Source organism: Taudactylus pleione, unplaced genomic scaffold, assembly GCF_031769625.1.
Source record: "Taudactylus pleione unplaced genomic scaffold, aTauple2 ptg000410l, whole genome shotgun sequence".
NCBI lineage: Eukaryota > Metazoa > Chordata > Amphibia > Anura > Myobatrachidae > Taudactylus > Taudactylus pleione.
Genome location: NW_028284812.1, coordinates 769,160 through 788,567, shown reverse-complemented (window position 1 = coordinate 788,567; position 19,408 = coordinate 769,160). Strand labels below are relative to the sequence as shown.

At 48.8% G+C, this 19,408-nt stretch overlaps 1 protein-coding gene across 1 annotated transcript in view; it reads right to left on the bottom strand.

The window, feature by feature from the left end:
• DYSF (dysferlin) overlaps positions 1–19,408 on the bottom strand; it is a 705,898-nt gene that overhangs the window by 163,940 nt on the left and 522,550 nt on the right. The window contains exons 38-39 of the mRNA XM_088447021.1: positions 16,992–17,153; positions 10,588–10,753 (exon numbers count right to left, since the gene is read on the bottom strand). Coding sequence (XP_088303147.1) covers positions 10,588–10,753; positions 16,992–17,153 — 328 coding nt within the window. The remainder of the gene's footprint in view (positions 1–10,587; positions 10,754–16,991; positions 17,154–19,408) is intronic.

The following is a 19,408-nucleotide window of genomic DNA, read 5'->3' as shown; positions in this document are numbered from 1 at the left end:
GGTTAGGCACTAGGGGAAGGGTTAGGGTTAGGCACTAGGGGAACGGTTAGGGTTAGGCACTGGGAGTGGTTTAGGGTTAGGCACTGGGGTGGTTTAGGGTTAGGCACTGGGGTGGTTTAGGGTTAGGCATTAGGGGGGGTTAGGGTTAGGCATTAGGGGGGAGGATTAGGCACTATGGGGAGGGTTAGGGTTAGGCACTGGGGGGAGGATTAGGGATAGGCACTATGGGGAGGGTTAGGCACTAGGCGGAGGGTTAGGCACTAGGGGGAGGGTTAGGCACTAGGAGGAGGTTAAGGTTAGGCATAAGGGGGAGGGTTAGGGTAAAGCATTAGGGAGAGGGTTAGGGTTAGGCACTAGGGGGAGGTTTAGGGTTAGGCACTAGGGGGAGGTTAGGGTTAGGCATTAGGGGGAGGGTTAGGCAGTAGGGGGAGGTTAGGGTAAAGCATTAGGGAGAGGGTTAGGGTTAGGCACTAGGGGGAGGGTTAGGGACTAGGGGGAGGGTTAGGGTCAGGCACTAGGGGGGGTTAGGGTTAGGCACTAGGAGGGTTAAGGTTAGGCACTAGGGGGGAGGATTAGGGTTAGGCACTAGGGGGGAGGATTAGGGTTAGGCACTAGGGGGGAGGTTAGGGTTAGGCACTAGGGGGAGGGTTAGGGTTTGGCACTAGGGGGAGGGTTATGGTTAGGCACTAGGGAGAGGATTAGGGTTTGGCACTAGGGGGAGGATTAGGGTTAGGTACTAGGGGGAGGATTAGGGTTAGGCACTAGGGGGAGGGTTAGGCACTAGGGGGGTTAGGGTTAGGCATTAGGGGGGGTTAGGGTTAGGCACTAGGGGGGAGGATTAGGGTTAGGCACTATGGGGAGGGTTAGGGTTAGGCACTATGAGGAGGGTTGGGGTTAGGCACTGGGGGGAGGATTAGGGTTAGGCCTAGGCGGTGGGTTAGGCACTACGGGGAGGGTTAGGGTTAGGCACTAGGGGGAGGGTTAGGGTTAGGCACTAGGGGGAGGTTAAGGTTAGGCATAAGGGGGAGGGTTAGGCACAAGGGGGAGGTTAGGGTAAAGCATTAGGGAGAGGGTTAGGCACTAGGGGGAGGGTTACGGTCAGGCACTAGGGGGAGGGTTAGGGTTAGGCACTAGGAGAAGGGTTAAGGTTAGGCACTAGGGGGGGAGGATTATAGTTAGGGACTAGGGGGAGGTTAGGGTTAGGCACTAGGGGGGAGTTTAGGCACTAGGGGGAGGGTTACGGTTAGGCACTAGGGGGGGGTTAGGGTTTGGCACTAGGGGGAGGGTTAGGGTTTGGCACTAGGGGGAGGGTTAGGGTTTGGCACTAGGGGGAGGGTTAGGCACTAGGGGGAGGGTTAGGCACTAGGGGGAGGGTTAGGGTTAGGCACTAGAGGGGGGTTTAGGGTTAGGCATTAGGGTGGGGTTAGGGTTAGGCACTAGGGGAAGATTAGGGTTAGGCACTATGGGGAGGGTTAGGGTTAGGCACTATGAGGAGGTTTAGGGTTAGGCGCTGGGGGGAGGATTAGGGTTAGGCACTGGGGGGAGGGTTAGGCACTAGGCGAAGGGTTAGGCACTAGGGGGAGGGTTAGGCACTAGGGGGAGGGTTAGGCACTAGGGGGAGGTTAAGGTTAGGCATAAGGGGGTTAGGGTTAGGCACTAGGGGGAGGTTAGGGTAAAGCATTAGGGAGAGGGTTAGGGTTAGGCACTAGGGGGAGGGTTAGGCACTAGGGGGAGGTTAGGGTTAGGCATTAGGGGGAGGGTAGGCAGTAGGGGGATGTTAGGGTTAGTCACTAGAGGGATGTTAGGGTTAGGCACTAGAGGGAGGTTTAGGGTTAGGCACTACAGGGATGTTTAGGGTTAGGCACTAGGGGGAGGTTAGGGTTAGGCACTAGGGGGAGGGTTAGGCACTAGGGGGAGGGTTAGGGTTAGGCACTAGGGGGAGGGTTAGGGTTAGGCACTAGGGAGAAGGTTAGGGTTAGGCACTAGAGGGAGGGTTAGGCACTAGAGGGAGATTTAGCGTTAGGCAGTAAAGAGAGGTTTAACGTTAGGCACTAGGGGGAGGGTTAGGGTTATGCACTAGGGAGAGGTTTAGGGTTAGGCAGTAGAGGGAGCATTCGGATTAGGCACTAGAGGATGGTTCAGGGTTAGGCACTAGAGGGAGGGTTATGGTTAGGCACTAGAGGGAGGTTTAGGGTTAGGCACTAGGGGAGGGTTAGGCACTAGGGGAGGGTTAGGGTTAGGCACTAGGGGGAGGGTTAGGCAATAGGGGAAGGGTTAGGCAATAGGGGGAGGGTTAAGGTTAGGCACTAGGGAGAGGTTTAGGGTTAGGCACTAGGGAGAGGTCTAGGTTTAGGCACTAGAGGATGGTTTAGGGTTAGGCACTAGGGGGAGGGTTAGGGCTAGGCACCAGAGAGAGGTTTAGGGTTAGGCGCTAGAGGGAGGTTTGGGTTAGTCATGAGGTTTACGGTTAGGCACTAGGGGGAGGTTTAGGGTTAGGCACTAGGGGGAGGTTTAGGGTTAGGCACCAGGGGGAGGTTTAGGGTTAGGCCCTAGGGGGAGGGTTAGGGTTAGGCACTAGGGGGAGGGTTAGGCACTAGGGGGAGGTTTAGGGTTAGGCACTAGGGGGAGGGTTAGGCTCTAGAGGGAGAGTTAGGGTTAGGCACTAGGGGGAGGGTTAGGCACTAGGGGGAAGATTAGGGTTAGGCACTAAGGAGAGGTTAGGGTTAGGCACTAGGGAGAGATTTAGGGTTAGGCACTAGGTTTATGGTTAGGCACTAGAGGGAGTTTTAGGGTTAGGCACTAGAAGGAGGGTTAGGCACTAGGGGGAGGGTTAGGCACTAGGGGGAGGGTTAGGCAATAGCGGGAGGTTAGGGTTAGGCACTAGGGGGAGGGTTAGGGTTAGGCACTAGGGGGAGGGTTAAGTTTAGGCACTAGGGGGAGGGTTAGGTTTAGGGTTAGGCAGTGGGGGGGAGGTTAGGTTCAGGCACCGGAGAGGGAGGGTTAGAGGTAGGATACTTACATAATGGTGTTGGGATTCTGACTGTCGGGAACCTATAACCAAAACCTGATATAATAATGCCAGTTACTGCAAATTACTGGAAAAGCCAAGTTGTTTGAAATAAGTCTTATACATAAAATAGTCAGCTGAAGACTCAGAAACAAACTGTTGCAGCCATTAGACAGGTTTATAAGCAATGACCCTCTGCAGTCATGAAAAGCAACATGTGGGGAGTGATGGAGAGAAAGGAATCATGATAGGACGTGTGAGGAACAGGTAAGAAGGCACTGCTGTCATTGGAATAGGAGAGTAGAGAGGAGCGTGGCCTCTGGCGGTAGGCAAGATGACGAGGGAGAGACGTAAAATACGTCCATCATCAACGGAAAAGTGGTACTGGGGGATAAGTGTACAGATAGGAGAAGGCCGAGGATGGACGCCTGTGGGACTGCAATACACCTGGAATAAAGTTGCAGGTGGACTGACTACAATATACTGTATGTGAATTATGTTTACATGTGTAACTAACTACTGCACACGTGAAGGTAGACTTTTTGCTTGACAAAACAATAAATGGATTTCACTTTCAGCATGTGATGTTTAGGTTGGGGCCATAATTTATTTGCAGCATGTCGGTTGGTCACTCCCTAGGGTACAAGCGTAGCGACGAATCAGCAGTAAGCTTTTACTAGTACAGCCGTGGCCAAAAGTTGTGAGAATTATTGGTTTTCTCAAAGTTTGCTGCTTCAGTATTTTTAGACCTTTTTGTCAGATGTTACTATGGTATACTGAGGTAACATTACAGGCATTTCATAAGTGTCAGATGTTAGTATGGTATACTGAGGTAACATTACAGGCATTACATAAGTGTCAGATGTTACTATGGTATACTGAGGTAACATTACAGCATTACATAAGTGTCAGATGTTACTATGGTATACTGAGGTAACATTACAGCATTACATAAGTGTCAGATGTTACTATGGTATACTGAGGTAACTTTACAGGCATTTCATAAGTGTCAGATGTTACTTTTGTATACTGAGGTAACATTACAGCATGACATAAGTGTCAGATGTTAGTATGGTATACTGAGGTAACATTACAGGCATTTCATAAGTGTCAGATGTTACTATGGTATACTGAAGTAATATTACAGCATTACATAAGTGTCAGATGTTACTATGGTATACTGAGGTAACATTACAGCATTATATAAGTGTCAGATGTTACTATGGTATACTGAGGTAACATTACAAGCATTTCATAAGTTTCAGATGTTACTATGGTATACTGAGGTAACATTACAGCATTATATAAGTGTCAGATGTTACTATGGTATACTGAGGTAACATTACAGCATTACATAAGTGTCAGATGTTACTATGGTATACTGAGGTAACATTACAGCATTACATAAGTGTCAGATATTACTATGGTATACTGAGGTAACATTACAGCATTATATAAGTGTCAGATGTTACTATGGTATACTGAGGTAACATTACAGCATTATATAAGTGTCAGATGTTACTATGGTATACTGAGGTAACATTACGGCATTACATAAGTGTCAGATGTTACTATGGTATACTGAGGTAACATTACAGCATTACATAAGTGTCAGAGGCTTTTATTGACAATTACATTAAGTTTATGCAAAGAGTCAATATTTGCAGTGTTGACCCTTCTTTTTCAAGACCTCTGCAATTCGCCCTGGCATGCTGTCACTCAACTTCTGGGCCACATACTGACTGATGGACGCCCATTCTTGTCTAATCAATTCTTGGAGTTTGTCAGATTTTGCGGGGTTTTGTTTGTCCACCCACCTCTTGAGGATTGACCACAAGTTCTCCATGGGATTAAGGTCTGGGGAGTTTCCTGGACATGGACTCAAAATTTAGATGTTTTGTTCCCCGAGCCACTTAGTTATCAGTTTTGCCTTATGGCAAGGTGTGCCATCATGCTGGAAAAGGCATTGTTCATCACCAAACTGTTCTTGGATGGTTGGGAGAAGTTGCTCTTGGAGGATGTTTTGGTACCATTCTTTATTCATGGCTGTGTTCTTTGGCAAAATTGTGAGTCTTGAAAAAGAAGGGTCAACACTGCAAATATTGACTCTTTGCATAAACTTAATGTAATTGTCAATAAAAGCCTCTGACACTTATGAAATGCCTGTAATGTTACTTCAGTATATCATAGTAACATCTGGCACTTATGTAATGCTGTAATGTTACCTCAGTATACCATTGTAACATTTGACACTTATGAAATGCTGTGATGTTACCTCAGTATACCATAGTAACATCTGGCACTTATGTAATGCTGTAATGTTACCTCAGTATACCATAGTAACATCTGACACTTATGAAATGCTGTGATGTTACCTCAGTATACCATAGTAACATCTGACACTTATATAATGCTGTGATGTTACCTCAGTATACCATAGTAACATCTGACACTTATAAAATGCTGTATTGTTACTTCAGTATAGCATAGTAACATCTGACACTTATGTAATGCTGTGATGTTACCTCAGTATACCATTGTAACATTTGACACTTATGAAATGCTGTGATGTTACCTCAGTATATCATAGTAACATCTGGCACTAATGTAATGCTGTAATGTTACCTCAGTATACCATAGTAACATCTGACACTTATGAAATGCTGTATTGTTACCTCAGTATACCATAGTAACATCTGACACTTATGTAATGCTGTAATGTTACCTCAGTATACCATAGTAACATCTGACAAACAGGTCTAAAAACACTGAAGCAGCAGACTTTCTGAAAACCAATATTTGTGTCATTCTCAAAACCTTTGGCCATGGCTGTACACGTCAGTTTATGTAAGCGAAGGTCTGATTGGTCACTCTGTGAAACGGCAAAACCAGAACGGTACCTTTTTCCAAATAATGAAATAAACCACATGGTGAGATATTTATAGAATTTTGCACACTACATTAAAATTCATATTCCTGGCTAAGCGTTTACATATAAGAATGATGGTGAAATAAGCTGCCAACAGGAGAGCGTTATAAGACCAGCCTGGCGATATATATTGATTACCTGCGGGATAACACCTTTTGCTGCAGTGAAGTATATTTAACACATTTTATATAGAAGTTTTCACTAATTGTTTTATTATGTGAAGCAGATGTGATTTATAGTACAGTGTAACATGTGTGTACCCGGCATCGCTGGGAAACGGAACTGCTCTGAGCTGCAGCCATCAGGGCGGAGGACAGGATCTGTCGTTCTGCAATGTACTAAGGGCCGGATCCAATAAGGATCGCAACTGAAACAGCCTTTGCAGTTGGCCGTTTGTTGCGTACTGCGCTTGCGTACGCATCGCAGTGCGCTTGCGCAAAGGCACCACTGCGATCAAGCAGACCACGCAGAGCCATCGTAGAGCGATTGCCAGGCAGTGAGCATTTGGGGGTGGTGACAAGGGGGTAAGCGGATCACCGCAGGTGCGCCTGACCGCTTGAACGCCGGACGTGCATGAATTAGCCAGTGCGACGGCATACGCAGCCTGTGTACTCACTGCGTACAGCGAGGTTAGCAATTTCTAAGTAAGGTCAGGGCTGCTGTAATTCTGCGCGAGGGGCCGATGTTACTCGATGTAACCGATGTATACGCAGGACTGCAAGGTATTACGGATGTGAGATAGCGGCAGTGGGCGTCTCTAAGCTGGCAGTGCCATTGCAATCATTAGCATATTTTCGCAGCAGACCTGCGTGCGATTACGGAGCTGCGATAGCAATAGCGATCCTTACTGAATCAGGCCCTGAATCAGCGCAAAATTAAGGCCCCTACATGATAGCATCAACGACTTTGCCGATTCCAACGCATTGGAACGACCAAATCCTGCAGTGTGTATGCACTACATCGTGTAGTGCGCGCTCCTGTGCGCTCGTCAGTCACATCGTCTGATCTTTTGTACATGCAGTCCAATCAGGCGATGCGGCTGACGACCCCATGCAGCGCTGTGCATATCCGGCGGTCGGGCACCAGATTGTCAAGTGTGTACAGACAGCCTGATATGTCGGCCTGTCGGCGGGGGGGGATCATGTGTCGCATCGCTGGGTACACACGTCGTTTAGTGTGTACCCAACGTGACACACTGCAAATATACAAATCTGCGCAGGTGTTGTAGAAAGTAATAACAGACAGCTCCTGTGCCGCGTCACGTATAACGGGCACAGACAGAGACTGAACGTGCACAGACTGATTACACAGAATGCCGGCGGGCTCATCGTTAAGCACCGGGTGGACAATTAGGTACAGTACATTTGTACAAAGACAAATGCATAAATGACCCTCAATGACAGATCACCGAACCAGACTCCTCTACCACCTATATATCAGCATTAAAGGTCTATGACCTGTGTAAAATCAGACAGGGACACTCTTCCCTATACAGTACGGGACTTATGTTCATCATTACGCTGTATGCGACCTACAGAAGGAGAACATCACACTATTGAAAATGCTGCAATCTGTAATATTGTGTGTATATTGTGTGTATATTGTGTGTATATTGTGACTTGCCAGGGAGCAGAGATCCAGGATAACTCTGGTTCCTAAATCCCGGAGATCTGCGATGGAAATTATCATTAAACCAGCCAGGTAATGGCAGCTCTGTGTTATGGGATGTCCTATTTAATAGACAGACACCCTCAATACCCACATGGCTTATTGGTAAGTCTGGGGCCTGACGTGTTAATGAGACGAGCCGCTGCGGGCGTAAGGAAAACACACCTCTACTAGTAATATTTCCATCCAGAGGGGGGAAAAAAAAAAAACTCTTTGAAAACACAGTATTATTTGAATTCAAAAGAAACACCAATTATTCTCACAGTGGGGACGGCGGCGAGCTGAGTGTTACATTAAAAATTAAAAAAAAAAAAACCACGCCTGCCAGGATAAAGAAAACGGGGTGTCCAGACTTGTAAATCCTGGCGCAGCACCAAGGTAAAGATAAAGCTTTCAGAGTACAGCGTGCCAGAGCTCGGAGGAATCCATCGCAGTGGCAAAGACCTCGCGTCACATGTCACCTTCCATGTATGAAACACGTTAGAGATTGGGTGGGGGGGGGGGGGGGGAGCGAGAGGTGTCAGCTACCGGGATCACATCTTCTCTGTTACACACAAGTCTGCCCTCCTATTACTGTATTACTGTGCACTCACCATTACTGAGATCCCACTTCTAGGTCATACACAGTCAGGGATTCCCAGCACTCAGGTATCTGGACTAATACCTCACAGGTTCCGCTTCGGAACCTATCTGTCGCTAGTTTACAGATCTATTTCCCAGGTTTCTTACTCACACACCAGTAACATCCACAAAACTGGGTCCAATCTCAGCTTTAGCATTTTGTAAATGACCTCTGACCCCCCTCCCTACTGTAGCTCAGAATTGAGGTCCAACAGTTTCCCTACGTGACCCTATTTTGGGTGACAACGGCAGCTGCACAGGGCGGCTTTGCCAACAACAGAAGGGCAATCACCCTTAAAAATTCTAAACCACCATCACGATCCAGGGCCACGCTTGGCCTCCGCACAAATCTTCCTGTTACGGTAGCAGAATCTAAAACCCATTCTCTCCTGGGCTGCAAACACTTGAAAGTATTATTTTATTCCCAATTCTATGACACTATGGGGACGATTCAGAATTGGAAGCAAAGCACAAAAAAAAAACTAGAGCAACTTTACACCTTGGCGAAACCAGCACTGCCGGCGGGGCAGGTTTACACTGTGCAGAGAGATACAGCGGAGGGAGGGGCGTGGCCTAGCTGACCGCCAGCATGTGTGAGTTACATGCACAAGCAGCCGGTATTTACCCTGCATGCAAACATAATAAATGTATCCCCCCCCCCCCACACATTGCAGCACGGTTTGCCCAGTGCAAAGTTACCCCCGCTAACAGATCAGAATAAGCCCCAATCCCACTAAGCGTTCTGCTGACACATTACTGTTACTACACTGGACAGACAGCAGCAGCTTCTCAGTGACCTGTGTGGTTTCAGAAGGAAAGGTGACATACGTAGGGTGGGGTTCTTGCATGTGCTAGTAGCATTGTGAGCTTGGGAGCTCAATCAGACCCGGTCGCAAGCGGCCGCTCGCTTGTACGCGGCCGATGTTAACCGACCACGAATGCGTACGCTTCGTTCTGCACGCGTCCGAACTACTCGGAGCGATCGGAATCCGCTCGCTCGCCAAGCAACGACAGCCCAGTGAAATGAGTGTCAGGAGAGGCCATTTGTGGGTGGTAACAGGGGCAGGACTCTAATAACGGGGGTGTGGAGGTGCGAACGCAGGCGTGCCTGAGAGTTTCAACGCTGTTTCAGAGGCGTGCATAATTTACAGCCAACGTCATAGTACACGTCACCTGCCTGTTATTTACACTGAAGTCATCGCAATGCTTGCGGTAGGGTAAGGCAACCACAAGTGCTGCGATCGCTTCCGATGGTCCCCGATGTATCAATGTTTTAATACACTTCCTGGAGATGACGTGCGCTAGTGGGCGTCTCTACATAAGCTAAAGGGCGTCTATAGAGACAAAGTGATCGCTCGACCAAAACAAAGTGGGCGTGCTTATGCCTTTCCGAGGAAGCGCCTGTAATGCCATCACTTAGCCGAATTTGCATACACTGTGGGAGAGTGATCGCATCTAGCGAGCGGGTCTAAATCAGGTCCTTGGTGCGGAGGCAGTTTGTCGAGGTCTTCGTAATAAGGGGCCCATTTATCAACGTGCATTTGAGGTAAATTCCCCGAAAACACCTGTTTTCGGGGGTTTACCTCAAATACTAAGTATCCCCCAAATGTATGAAGAGGGACCGCAGCAACTATCTCCGATACCTGCTGCGATCCCTCCATTGCCGCCGGCAGCCGCCTCCCCCATAGGTTTCTATGGGGGACGCGATGCTGCCAAATGTATCAATATCGGGAATGCGAAGCATTCCCAATATTGACCCCAGCAGCTAACGCTATCTGAAGATAGCGTTAGCCGCTGTGGTCTATGGGCACTCACCGCATTTCAGCCGGCGGAGGGATCTTCCAGATCCTTCCGCCGGCAATGGGCGCCGCTCATGTGCAGTCCTCGGGACTGCGCATGCGCAGCAGCCCGGAATGCGCTCCAGCCACATCGCAGGGACGGGCTCTTTTCGGAGCCCGTCTCCCTGCATGTGCCGGGTCATACATTTGGCCGGTATGATCGCATTTTGCAATGCGATCATGGGCGATACTGCATGCCCTGATTGCATTGCAAAATGCAATCCTTAATAAATGGGCCCCTAAGTGAGCCCACGTTAATGTGGCAGTGGGAGAGGCCACAAAACTAACCCCTGACTCTGATCAGGAGACCAATCCCTGCAAGCCATGCACAAATAGGGATTCGTTCTATATAGGACAGTTCATGGACGGCAATACCTACAGCACGATGATATTGTGATAAGGAGGCGGTGGCATTGGGCACTGATGCCTTTCAGTGATCAGGCAGGAGCACGGAGTCCTCCTGTACAGCACCGTGTACATAGTGGGTCATGAGATGTAACAGCTGGTAAAGCGTAACTGTGTACCTGCCATTCCTTCCTCCACAGCTGTATCTTCTGCATTGGGGTCCCAGTAAAATTCCTCCAGGGAGTTGATGGTGCATTGTCCCACTACAGGCTTCCGTCCAAACTGCCGATTGTCAATCACCTTTACAATGATGGGAGGACAGTACAGGTCTTCTCTGGGCAGTCTCTGAACATGAAATATAGATAACGATTAGCGTCTCAGAGTACTTACAGCTGCGGCAAATTGTACAGGTCACGTTAAGAGTTTGCATAAAGATAACAACCATGGTGCCAATTACTAATGTCTCACTCCAAAGCCCACTGTGATGGAATTATATTCAACTATATTACTCATCATTGGTTTCTTCCAAAAAACAAGTGAAAATGAGGTTCCCATGAAAAAAGCCCTCCACAATGCCCTCACCTACCCGCATCTCTTCTCTTATACCTACAGACCACTCTACCCACTCTCAGCAGCTGCCAGTGGCCTATGCCTATCATCCTCCCTTACCATCTCCTCATCTCTTCTCCCTACAGACCACTCTACCCACACTCAGCAGCTGTCAGTGGCCTATGCCTATCATCCTCCCTTACCATCTGCTCATCTCTTCTCTTATCCCTACAGACCACTCTACCCACACTCAGCAGCTGCCAGTGGCCTATGCCTATCATCCTCCCTTACCACCTCCTCATCTCTTCACTTATCCCTACAGACCACTCTACCCACACTCAGCAGCTGCCAGTGGCCTATGCCCATCATTCCCCCTTACCATCTCCTCATCTCTTCTCTTATACCTACAGACCACTCTACCCACACTCAGAAGCTGCCAGTGGCCTATGCCTATCATCCTCCTTTACCATCTCATCTCTTCTCTTATCCCTACAGAACACTCTACCCACACTCAGCAGCTGCCAGTGGCCTATGCCTATCATCCTCCTTTACCATCTCCTCATCTCTTCTCTTATACCTACAGACCACTCTACCCACACTCAGAAGCTGCCATTGGCCCATGTCTATCATCTTCTCTTACCATCTTCTCTTATCCTTACAGACCACTCTACCCACACTCAGCAGCTGCCAGTGGCCTATGCCTATAATCCTCCCTTACCAACAGCTCATTTCTTCTCTTATCCCTACAGACCACACTACCCACACTCAACAGCTGCCAGTGGCCTATGCCTATCATCCTCCCTTACCACCTCCTCATCTCTTCTCTTATACCTACAGACCACTCTACCCACACTCAGAAGCTGCCAGTGGCCTATGCCCATCATCCTCTCTTACCACCTCCTCATCTCTTCTCTTATCCCTACAGACCACTGTACCCACACTCAGCAGCTGCTAGTGGCCTATATCTATCATCCTCCTTTACCACCTCCTCATCTCTTATCCCTACAGACCACTCTACCCACACTCAACAGCTGCCAGTGGCCTATATCTATCATCCTCCTTTACCACCTCCTCATCTCTTCTCTTATCCCTACAGACCACTCTACCCACACTCAGCAGCTGCCAGTGGCCTATGCCTATCATCCTCCCTTACCATCTCCTCATCTCTTCTCCCTACAGACCACTCTACCCACACTCAGCAGCTGCCAGTGGCATATGTCTATCATCCTCCCTTACCACCTCCTCATCTCTTCTCTTATCCCTACAGACCACTCTACCCACACTCAGCAGCTGCCAGTGGCCTATATCTATCATCCTCCTTTACCACCTCCTCATCTCTTCTCTTATCCCTACAGACCACTCTACCCACACTCAGCAGCTGCCAGTGGCCTATGCCTATCATCCTCACTTACCACCTCCTCATCTCTTGCTATCCCTTCAGACCACTCTACCCACACTCAGCAGCTACCAGTGGCCTATGTCTATCATCCTCACTTACCATCTCCTCATCTCTTCTCTTATACCTACAGACCACTCTACCCATACTCAGCAGCTGCCAGTGGCCTATGTCTATCATCCTCCTTTACCATCTCCTCATCTCTTCTCTTATCCCTACAGACCACTCTACCCACACTCAGCAGCTGCCAGTGGCCTATGTCTATCATCCTCCTTTACCATCTCCTCATCTCTTCTCTTATCCCTACAGACCACTCTACCACACTCAGCAGCTGTCAGTGGCCTATGCCCATCAACCTCCCTTACCATCTCCCCCTCTTCTTCCCTCCCCCCTTACAGACCACTCTACCCATACTCAGCAGCTGCCAGTGGCCTATGTCTATCATCCTCCTTTACCATCTCCTCATCTCTTCTCTTATCCCTACAGACCACTCTACCCACACTCAGCAGCTGCCAGTGGCCTATGTCTATCATCCTCCTTTACCATCTCCTCATCTCTTCTCTTATCCCTACAGACCACTCTACCCACACTCAGCAGCTGCCAGTGGCCTATGCCTATCATCCTCACTTACCACCTCCTCATCTCTTGCTATCCCTTCAGACCACTCTACCCACACTCAGCAGCTACCAGTGGCCTATGTCTATCATCCTCACTTACCATCTCCTCATCTCTTCTCTTATACCTACAGACCACTCTACCCATACTCAGCAGCTGCCAGTGGCCTATGTCTATCATCCTCCTTTACCATCTCCTCATCTCTTCTCTTATCCCTACAGACCACTCTACCCACACTCAGCAGCTGCCAGTGGCCTATGTCTATCATCCTCCTTTACCATCTCCTCATCTCTTCTCTTATCCCTACAGACCACTCTACCACACTCAGCAGCTGTCAGTGGCCTATGCCCATCAACCTCCCTTACCATCTCCCCCTCTTCTTCCCTCCCCCCTTACAGACCACTCTACCCACACTCAGCAGCTGCCAGTGGCCTATGTCTATCATCCTCCTTTACCACCTCCTCATCTCTTCTCTTCTCCCTACAGACCACTCTACCCACACTCAGCAGCTGCCAGTGGCCTATGCCCCTCATCCTCCCTTACCATCTCATCTCTTCTCCCTACAGACCACTCTACCCACACTCAGCAGCTGCCAGTGGCCTATGCCCATCATTCTCCCTTACCATCTCATCTCTTCTCCCTACAGACCACTCTACCCACACTCAGCAGCTGACAGTGGCCTATGCCCATCATCCTCCCTTATCATCTCCTCATCTCTTCTCCCTACAGACCACTCTACCCACACTCAGCAGCTGCCAGTGGCCTATGCCCATCAACCTCCCTTACCATCTCCCCCTCTTCTTCCCTCCCCCCTTACAGACCACTCTACCCACACTCAGCAGCTGCCAGTGGCCTATGCCCATCATCCTCCCTTACCATCTCATCTCTTCTCCCTACAGACCACTCTACCCACACTCAGCAGCTGACAGTGGCCTATGCCCATCATCCTCCCTTACCATCTCCTCATCTCTTCTCCCTACAGACCACTCTACCCACACTCAGCAGCTGCCAGTGGCCTATGCCCCTCATCCTCCCTTACCATCTCATCTCTTCTCCCTAAAGACCACTCTACCCACACTCAGCAGCTGCCAGTGGCCTATGCCCATCATCCTCCCTTACCATCTCCTCATCTCTTCTCCCTACAGACCACTCTACCCACACTCAGCAGCTGCCAGTGGCCTATGCCTATCATCCTCCCTTACCATCTCCTCTCAGAACTATTCTGGAACACATCACTTCCATCAATAAATCATACTAACATCTAACCTTCAAAGTTTGTAGCCTTAAAACACATCACTATAGGACAGTGTCTGAGGTTCCCTGAATAGCTTGTTATTGCCTTTAGTTTATAGATTAACAAAATTTCCTTGCATATTACAACTTACTTACACTTCATTTACAATAGTCCCGCTACGTACTCGCATCTGTGTTACCTCCTGAGCAGTTCCTGCTTCTCAACGCACCTTATTCCGGTGACCGGTACAATCACCGTTACTACACACGGATCACAAAACTACCACTTCCACCTTCTGGCTCATTCCCTTCAACTCATCTGCAGTGTAAGCTCCGGGGGAACGAGACCCTCTCCCATTCTGATGCATTGTTTGGTATTCTATTGTTACGTGTATGCTCTATATGTTTTTTCCGCTGATTACACAGCGCTGGAGGATATTATGCTGCAATGTAATTAAACGTTTGTTTTATTACTAACGCCCTTGATATTAGGAAATTATTTCCAGAAAATCACACATAGGTGACAAATATAAAGTAACTAAAATAATAATGTACCTGGGAGTACCAGTATGATGTACGAGGAGTTTGTGGTGTGTCAGACTTTTTATTACACAGATAAACTGATTCCTTATAAACCAGGAGTCCTTCTGTGTATGCGCGACCCATGGGGACCACTGGGGGGATGCTATTGGACCCCTCTCAGGGTATTATGAGGTAAGAAGCCCATAGGCATCCATTAGGAAACATCATCCATACATGGGATACAAACTCTGGAAAGTTTTAGCTTCCAGAGCTCGGTCCATATGGGGGAAGCTGTCAAACCTTCTTTCTGAGCACAAGTGGCAACCAATCAGCTTCTAGCTATCATTTATCCAGTACATTCTATAAAATGATAGGTAGAAGCTGATTGGTTGTTATCTGCAAGTTCTCCATCTGTCCTCTTCAGAACATTTGATCCATCTCCCCTAAGTCCAGCAGACCTGAGAGGGAGCGGAGTGTGAGAATTACACTAAACGTTTTATTGCCAGGAGACCTGTAGAGCATATATGTAATAACGTCTGGCTGTGTGACATCATTTTATCTTATAGAGGACAGAAATAAGGAGGCTCCTTCCCACCCCTCGACAATCACCTATGCCAGCCCACGTATCTCTCTCTCCTGAACACTGCCCAAAAAAATGCCCTCGAGATAGATTCAAAGGGACATGACTTACGCCTGCCTGGATAATGTCAGCATTAGTAAGGCATTATTCAGTAACACTGCCGTATCTTGGACCATTCACTGCACAAATATCTGCAACGTTCATATATTTACATGAAACTGTGGCAGACACAATAGGGGCCTCCGCCTGGCAGCACAGGCTGGCACTGTGGGACGCGCAGCGTCAGATTCCCCCGGAAGGGTCTTTCACAAATGTGGAACACTTCTCCAAAATGCCGGGGATGCAACTCGCAGAGAGAGCCGTTATCGCTACCGCTGTCCCTGCAAGTTTCGCTTGGCAAATAGCGGGGATAATTTCATTACAGATGAAAATACAGATACATGGTGCCTGATCGCGCCACAAACGTGCGCACGCATCTCGACATGCGATTCCCCGCGCCTGCATATTCTACGGCGCGCACTGCGATCTCACCATGCGTTCCTATGGAGGCGCAGGTGCGAACGACAGTCCCGCGATTATTACTTTCTATGCCCCTAAATAACAGAAACTGGCACAAAAAGAGATCCACAGAGACACGAAGCCAGACATTCTCAGGAGATCATAGCGTATAATAATTCTGCTCATTATTATTATATTGTAGTTAATATCTGTAACAACAGCTTTCTGGATGTGCATAGGCCAACGTAGGGGAGGTTTCCGGCTGCCTGGAAACCGCCCTCCCCACCACACACCATGACCACAGTAGAAATAGTAATATAATAGAATTTTACTAGCGCTGAATGTTCAGCCAGTAATAAATAACCTATACACCAACTAGGAGACCTGGAAAACATGCACTGGATGTACTGCTATAGAGCCTAATATGTACATATATGTCTAGGGCAGTGCTAGGTTCTTCTACTGCTCCTCCTGGCTCCCGGACTTGCTCCAATAGTCTAGAATGGTGCCCACTGCTAAAATAAAAACATTCAGCTCAGACAGGATGGCCCTACGGCCGCATGAAATGGCTTATTGTGATCTCTGGTCCTGTATATGCTGGAATTACGACACACAATATACTTTGTATGACGCTTATTAAAGCTGGTTAAGTACTAATTCTGCCCTCTTCATTGACTGGGGCACTCGCTCTAAAATCCAGCATTTGGAAACCCCCCCTCTAGAAATCCTGCGTTTGCCACTGATGTGAATTGCAATTCTCATGTAGTTCATGTCCTCGGTCTGACACCCCCAGATTATAGGGTGAAACACACCCTCGCTACCCTTTGTGCTACTTTGTTACGTTTATCTACTTAATAATAATAATTGCAATAAGTCTAATTATTAGTCACAATGCCATCATAACTATCAGCAGCTGTTCCGTCACTAAGGAAGGGTCACCGGCCATGTACTCAGACTCAGAGCAGCTCCAGCCCTGGGCAGCAGGCCTCCGAGGTAATATTCCCAGTGCTGGGTGATAAAAGGCCTCCTACCTTGTGATATAAGAAACACATGCCGGCTCTCTCCAAGCTCTGGAATATCGGCCTGTAAAAAATGGCTGAACCTCGGCCAAGAGCGTTTTATAGGCACCTGGGCTTCCTTACCGTGCGAGGGTCGGGGGAGAAATCTGCTTACTGTATTAAGGCTCTTACCACTTCCATGAAGAGCAGGCACACATCAAAGTTGGGGTTCTTTTTGACGTTTTTAATAACGCAAGACTGGATCATTTCATCGCCACACTCCACAATGAGGCTGGGGGACGTCACGCTGGCCAGCTGGTAGCTCTTAAGGTTCCTCAGACCCCATGCCAAAACCTGCAGCCAGAGGGGTCAAAAGCTCACGTTTAAAAGATTTGCTTAATACCCGGCATCGGCTCGTCATGAAAACCACTAGGGAGGGAGTAGGGAAACTCTTATATAAAATGTAACAACATCACAATAACCTCCGTGCGTCAGGCCTCCTGGCAGGACGCAACAACATCACGCGTTCACCGTATAGGTCCACCTGGCATGATAAGACTATGGATAGGTGATATTATACACATCTATGTGATTATTATCAGCAGCTGTACCGCCACACAGACTATGCAGGTTTACATGTGAATGAAAATATCGTGTGGAAGCACTATAAATGTAGGTTTAACGCATTTCGTGTGACATCGCACTGCGCAGGACCACAACAGTGTGTGAACACAGCCATGCTGATTTCCGTCATCCTGGCGCCTTACTCTCAAGCAGCCTGCGCCTGAATGGGAGGGATAGGGGGGGGTGACACGTTACAGTGAGGGCGTATTCACACAATTGTGAGCACATGCTGACCGAGATAGAGATGGATGTACGCCTGGGAAACTCGGATGGGATACGTTTAGGAAGCCGGCGGCCGCAATCCCGACCGCCGGCTTCCCGAATCCTCTATCCCGCCTAGGGTTAAATGATAAGGCGTCTAAAATCTAGACGGCTGACATTTTCCCGACGCCGGGAGACAGGTGCCCGGCATCCGGATCGAAGGGATACCGGGCGCCGCGAGTGGACAGCCACGGGGGGGGGGGGAGGGTTAGGTTTAGGGCACCCGGGGGGGAATTAGGGTTAGGCACCCTCCCGGGAGGGTTAGGCTAGGGGGGGGAGGGTTAGGCACCCCCGGGGGGACTTAGGTTTAGGCAGCGGGGAAGGGGGAGGTTAGAGTTAGGCACTTGGGGGGAGGTTAGGGTTAGGCACTTGGGGAGAGGTTAGGGTTAGGCACTTGGGAAGAGGTTAGGGTTAGGCACTTGGGGGGGAAGGTTAGGGTTAGGGGGGTTGGTTAGTATAGTTTATACTTACCTTAGGGATGATCGGGCTTCCGCTGCCGGGCTCTGCTGTTTTGTCGGGCTGCCGCAGTCGGCTTTTCATACCGAATGCACTCGCATAAGGGTAACGGTTTGCTGACACAAGTGAACCGCTTTGTGATTGGTTGTTTTTAAATGCGCCCTAACGCTGACTGGTTCGCTCCTCGCCACTTGGGAATAAATGATGCTTGGGAAAGTGAGTCTCAGCAAGTTTGTTTTGTGGGGGTTTTCAGCGCATGACGGGGTTTGGTGCTGCTGTATTAGTAACAGGTCTCAGCAGGTTGATGTGTAACAGTAAATGTGCTTGTTGTATGCTAAAAAATAGTTAGAACACGAGCGGAAGTTGTTATGTGTTTCTTTGCAGTAGAGTTGGCGTAAAACAGTCGGATATTTTAATCTGCCAATCAGGATGCATCTCGTGCTCTGTGTATGGTCGGAAACACGTTCTCTGTTTGTGTGCGCTATTTTCTAGGAGCGATTTATGCCCACTTTGCTTCAAACTCGGGAGCTCATTCAGACCCGCTCGCAAGATGCGATCGCTCGCTGGCAAAAAGGGGCCGGATATTTAAATGAAGCGCTCGCACTTCATCGCGTACGGACGCCCACTATGTTTTAGCGATCTACGGCAAAGTGCGCTCGCAAATGTCTGAAGACGCCCCCTTGCCACTTGCAACACACGTCATCTCCGGGAAATGAAGGATTAATCGGGACCATCTTGAGCCATCGGAGCTGCTCGCAGCCCTTGGGTTACCCTTAGCCTGCCGCAAGCACAGCAATCAGCGCTGGCTACCATACATGCAGGTGATGTGTACAATGACGCTACGTTGCTTATTATGCATGCCCTTTAAACGCCGTTTTGGTGGCCAGACACGACCTGCGTTCGCACATTCACTCCCCATTCACAAGCACCTTCCCCTGTTACCTCCCACAAACGGCGCTATCTGTCACTCAAAGCAGCGACCTGATAGTGGCTTACGAGCTACCAAAATCAGATCGCAACGAATGGCTTGCGCACGCGCACTGTGAATTATACGCGTGCGCAGATGGGTGAAAATCACTCAGAGCGAGCGATCGAGCCTTAGCGAGCGGATCTGAATCAGGTCCTCTGCCCCTACCCCTATGTGCACTGTAGGTAACACATATGTATCACACTCTGCGTGGAGTTTGTATGTTCATCCCGCGTTCATTTGGGATTCCTCCCGGTGCTCCGGGTCCCTGTAATCGTCTTTTTGGCTATTTACTGCTGAT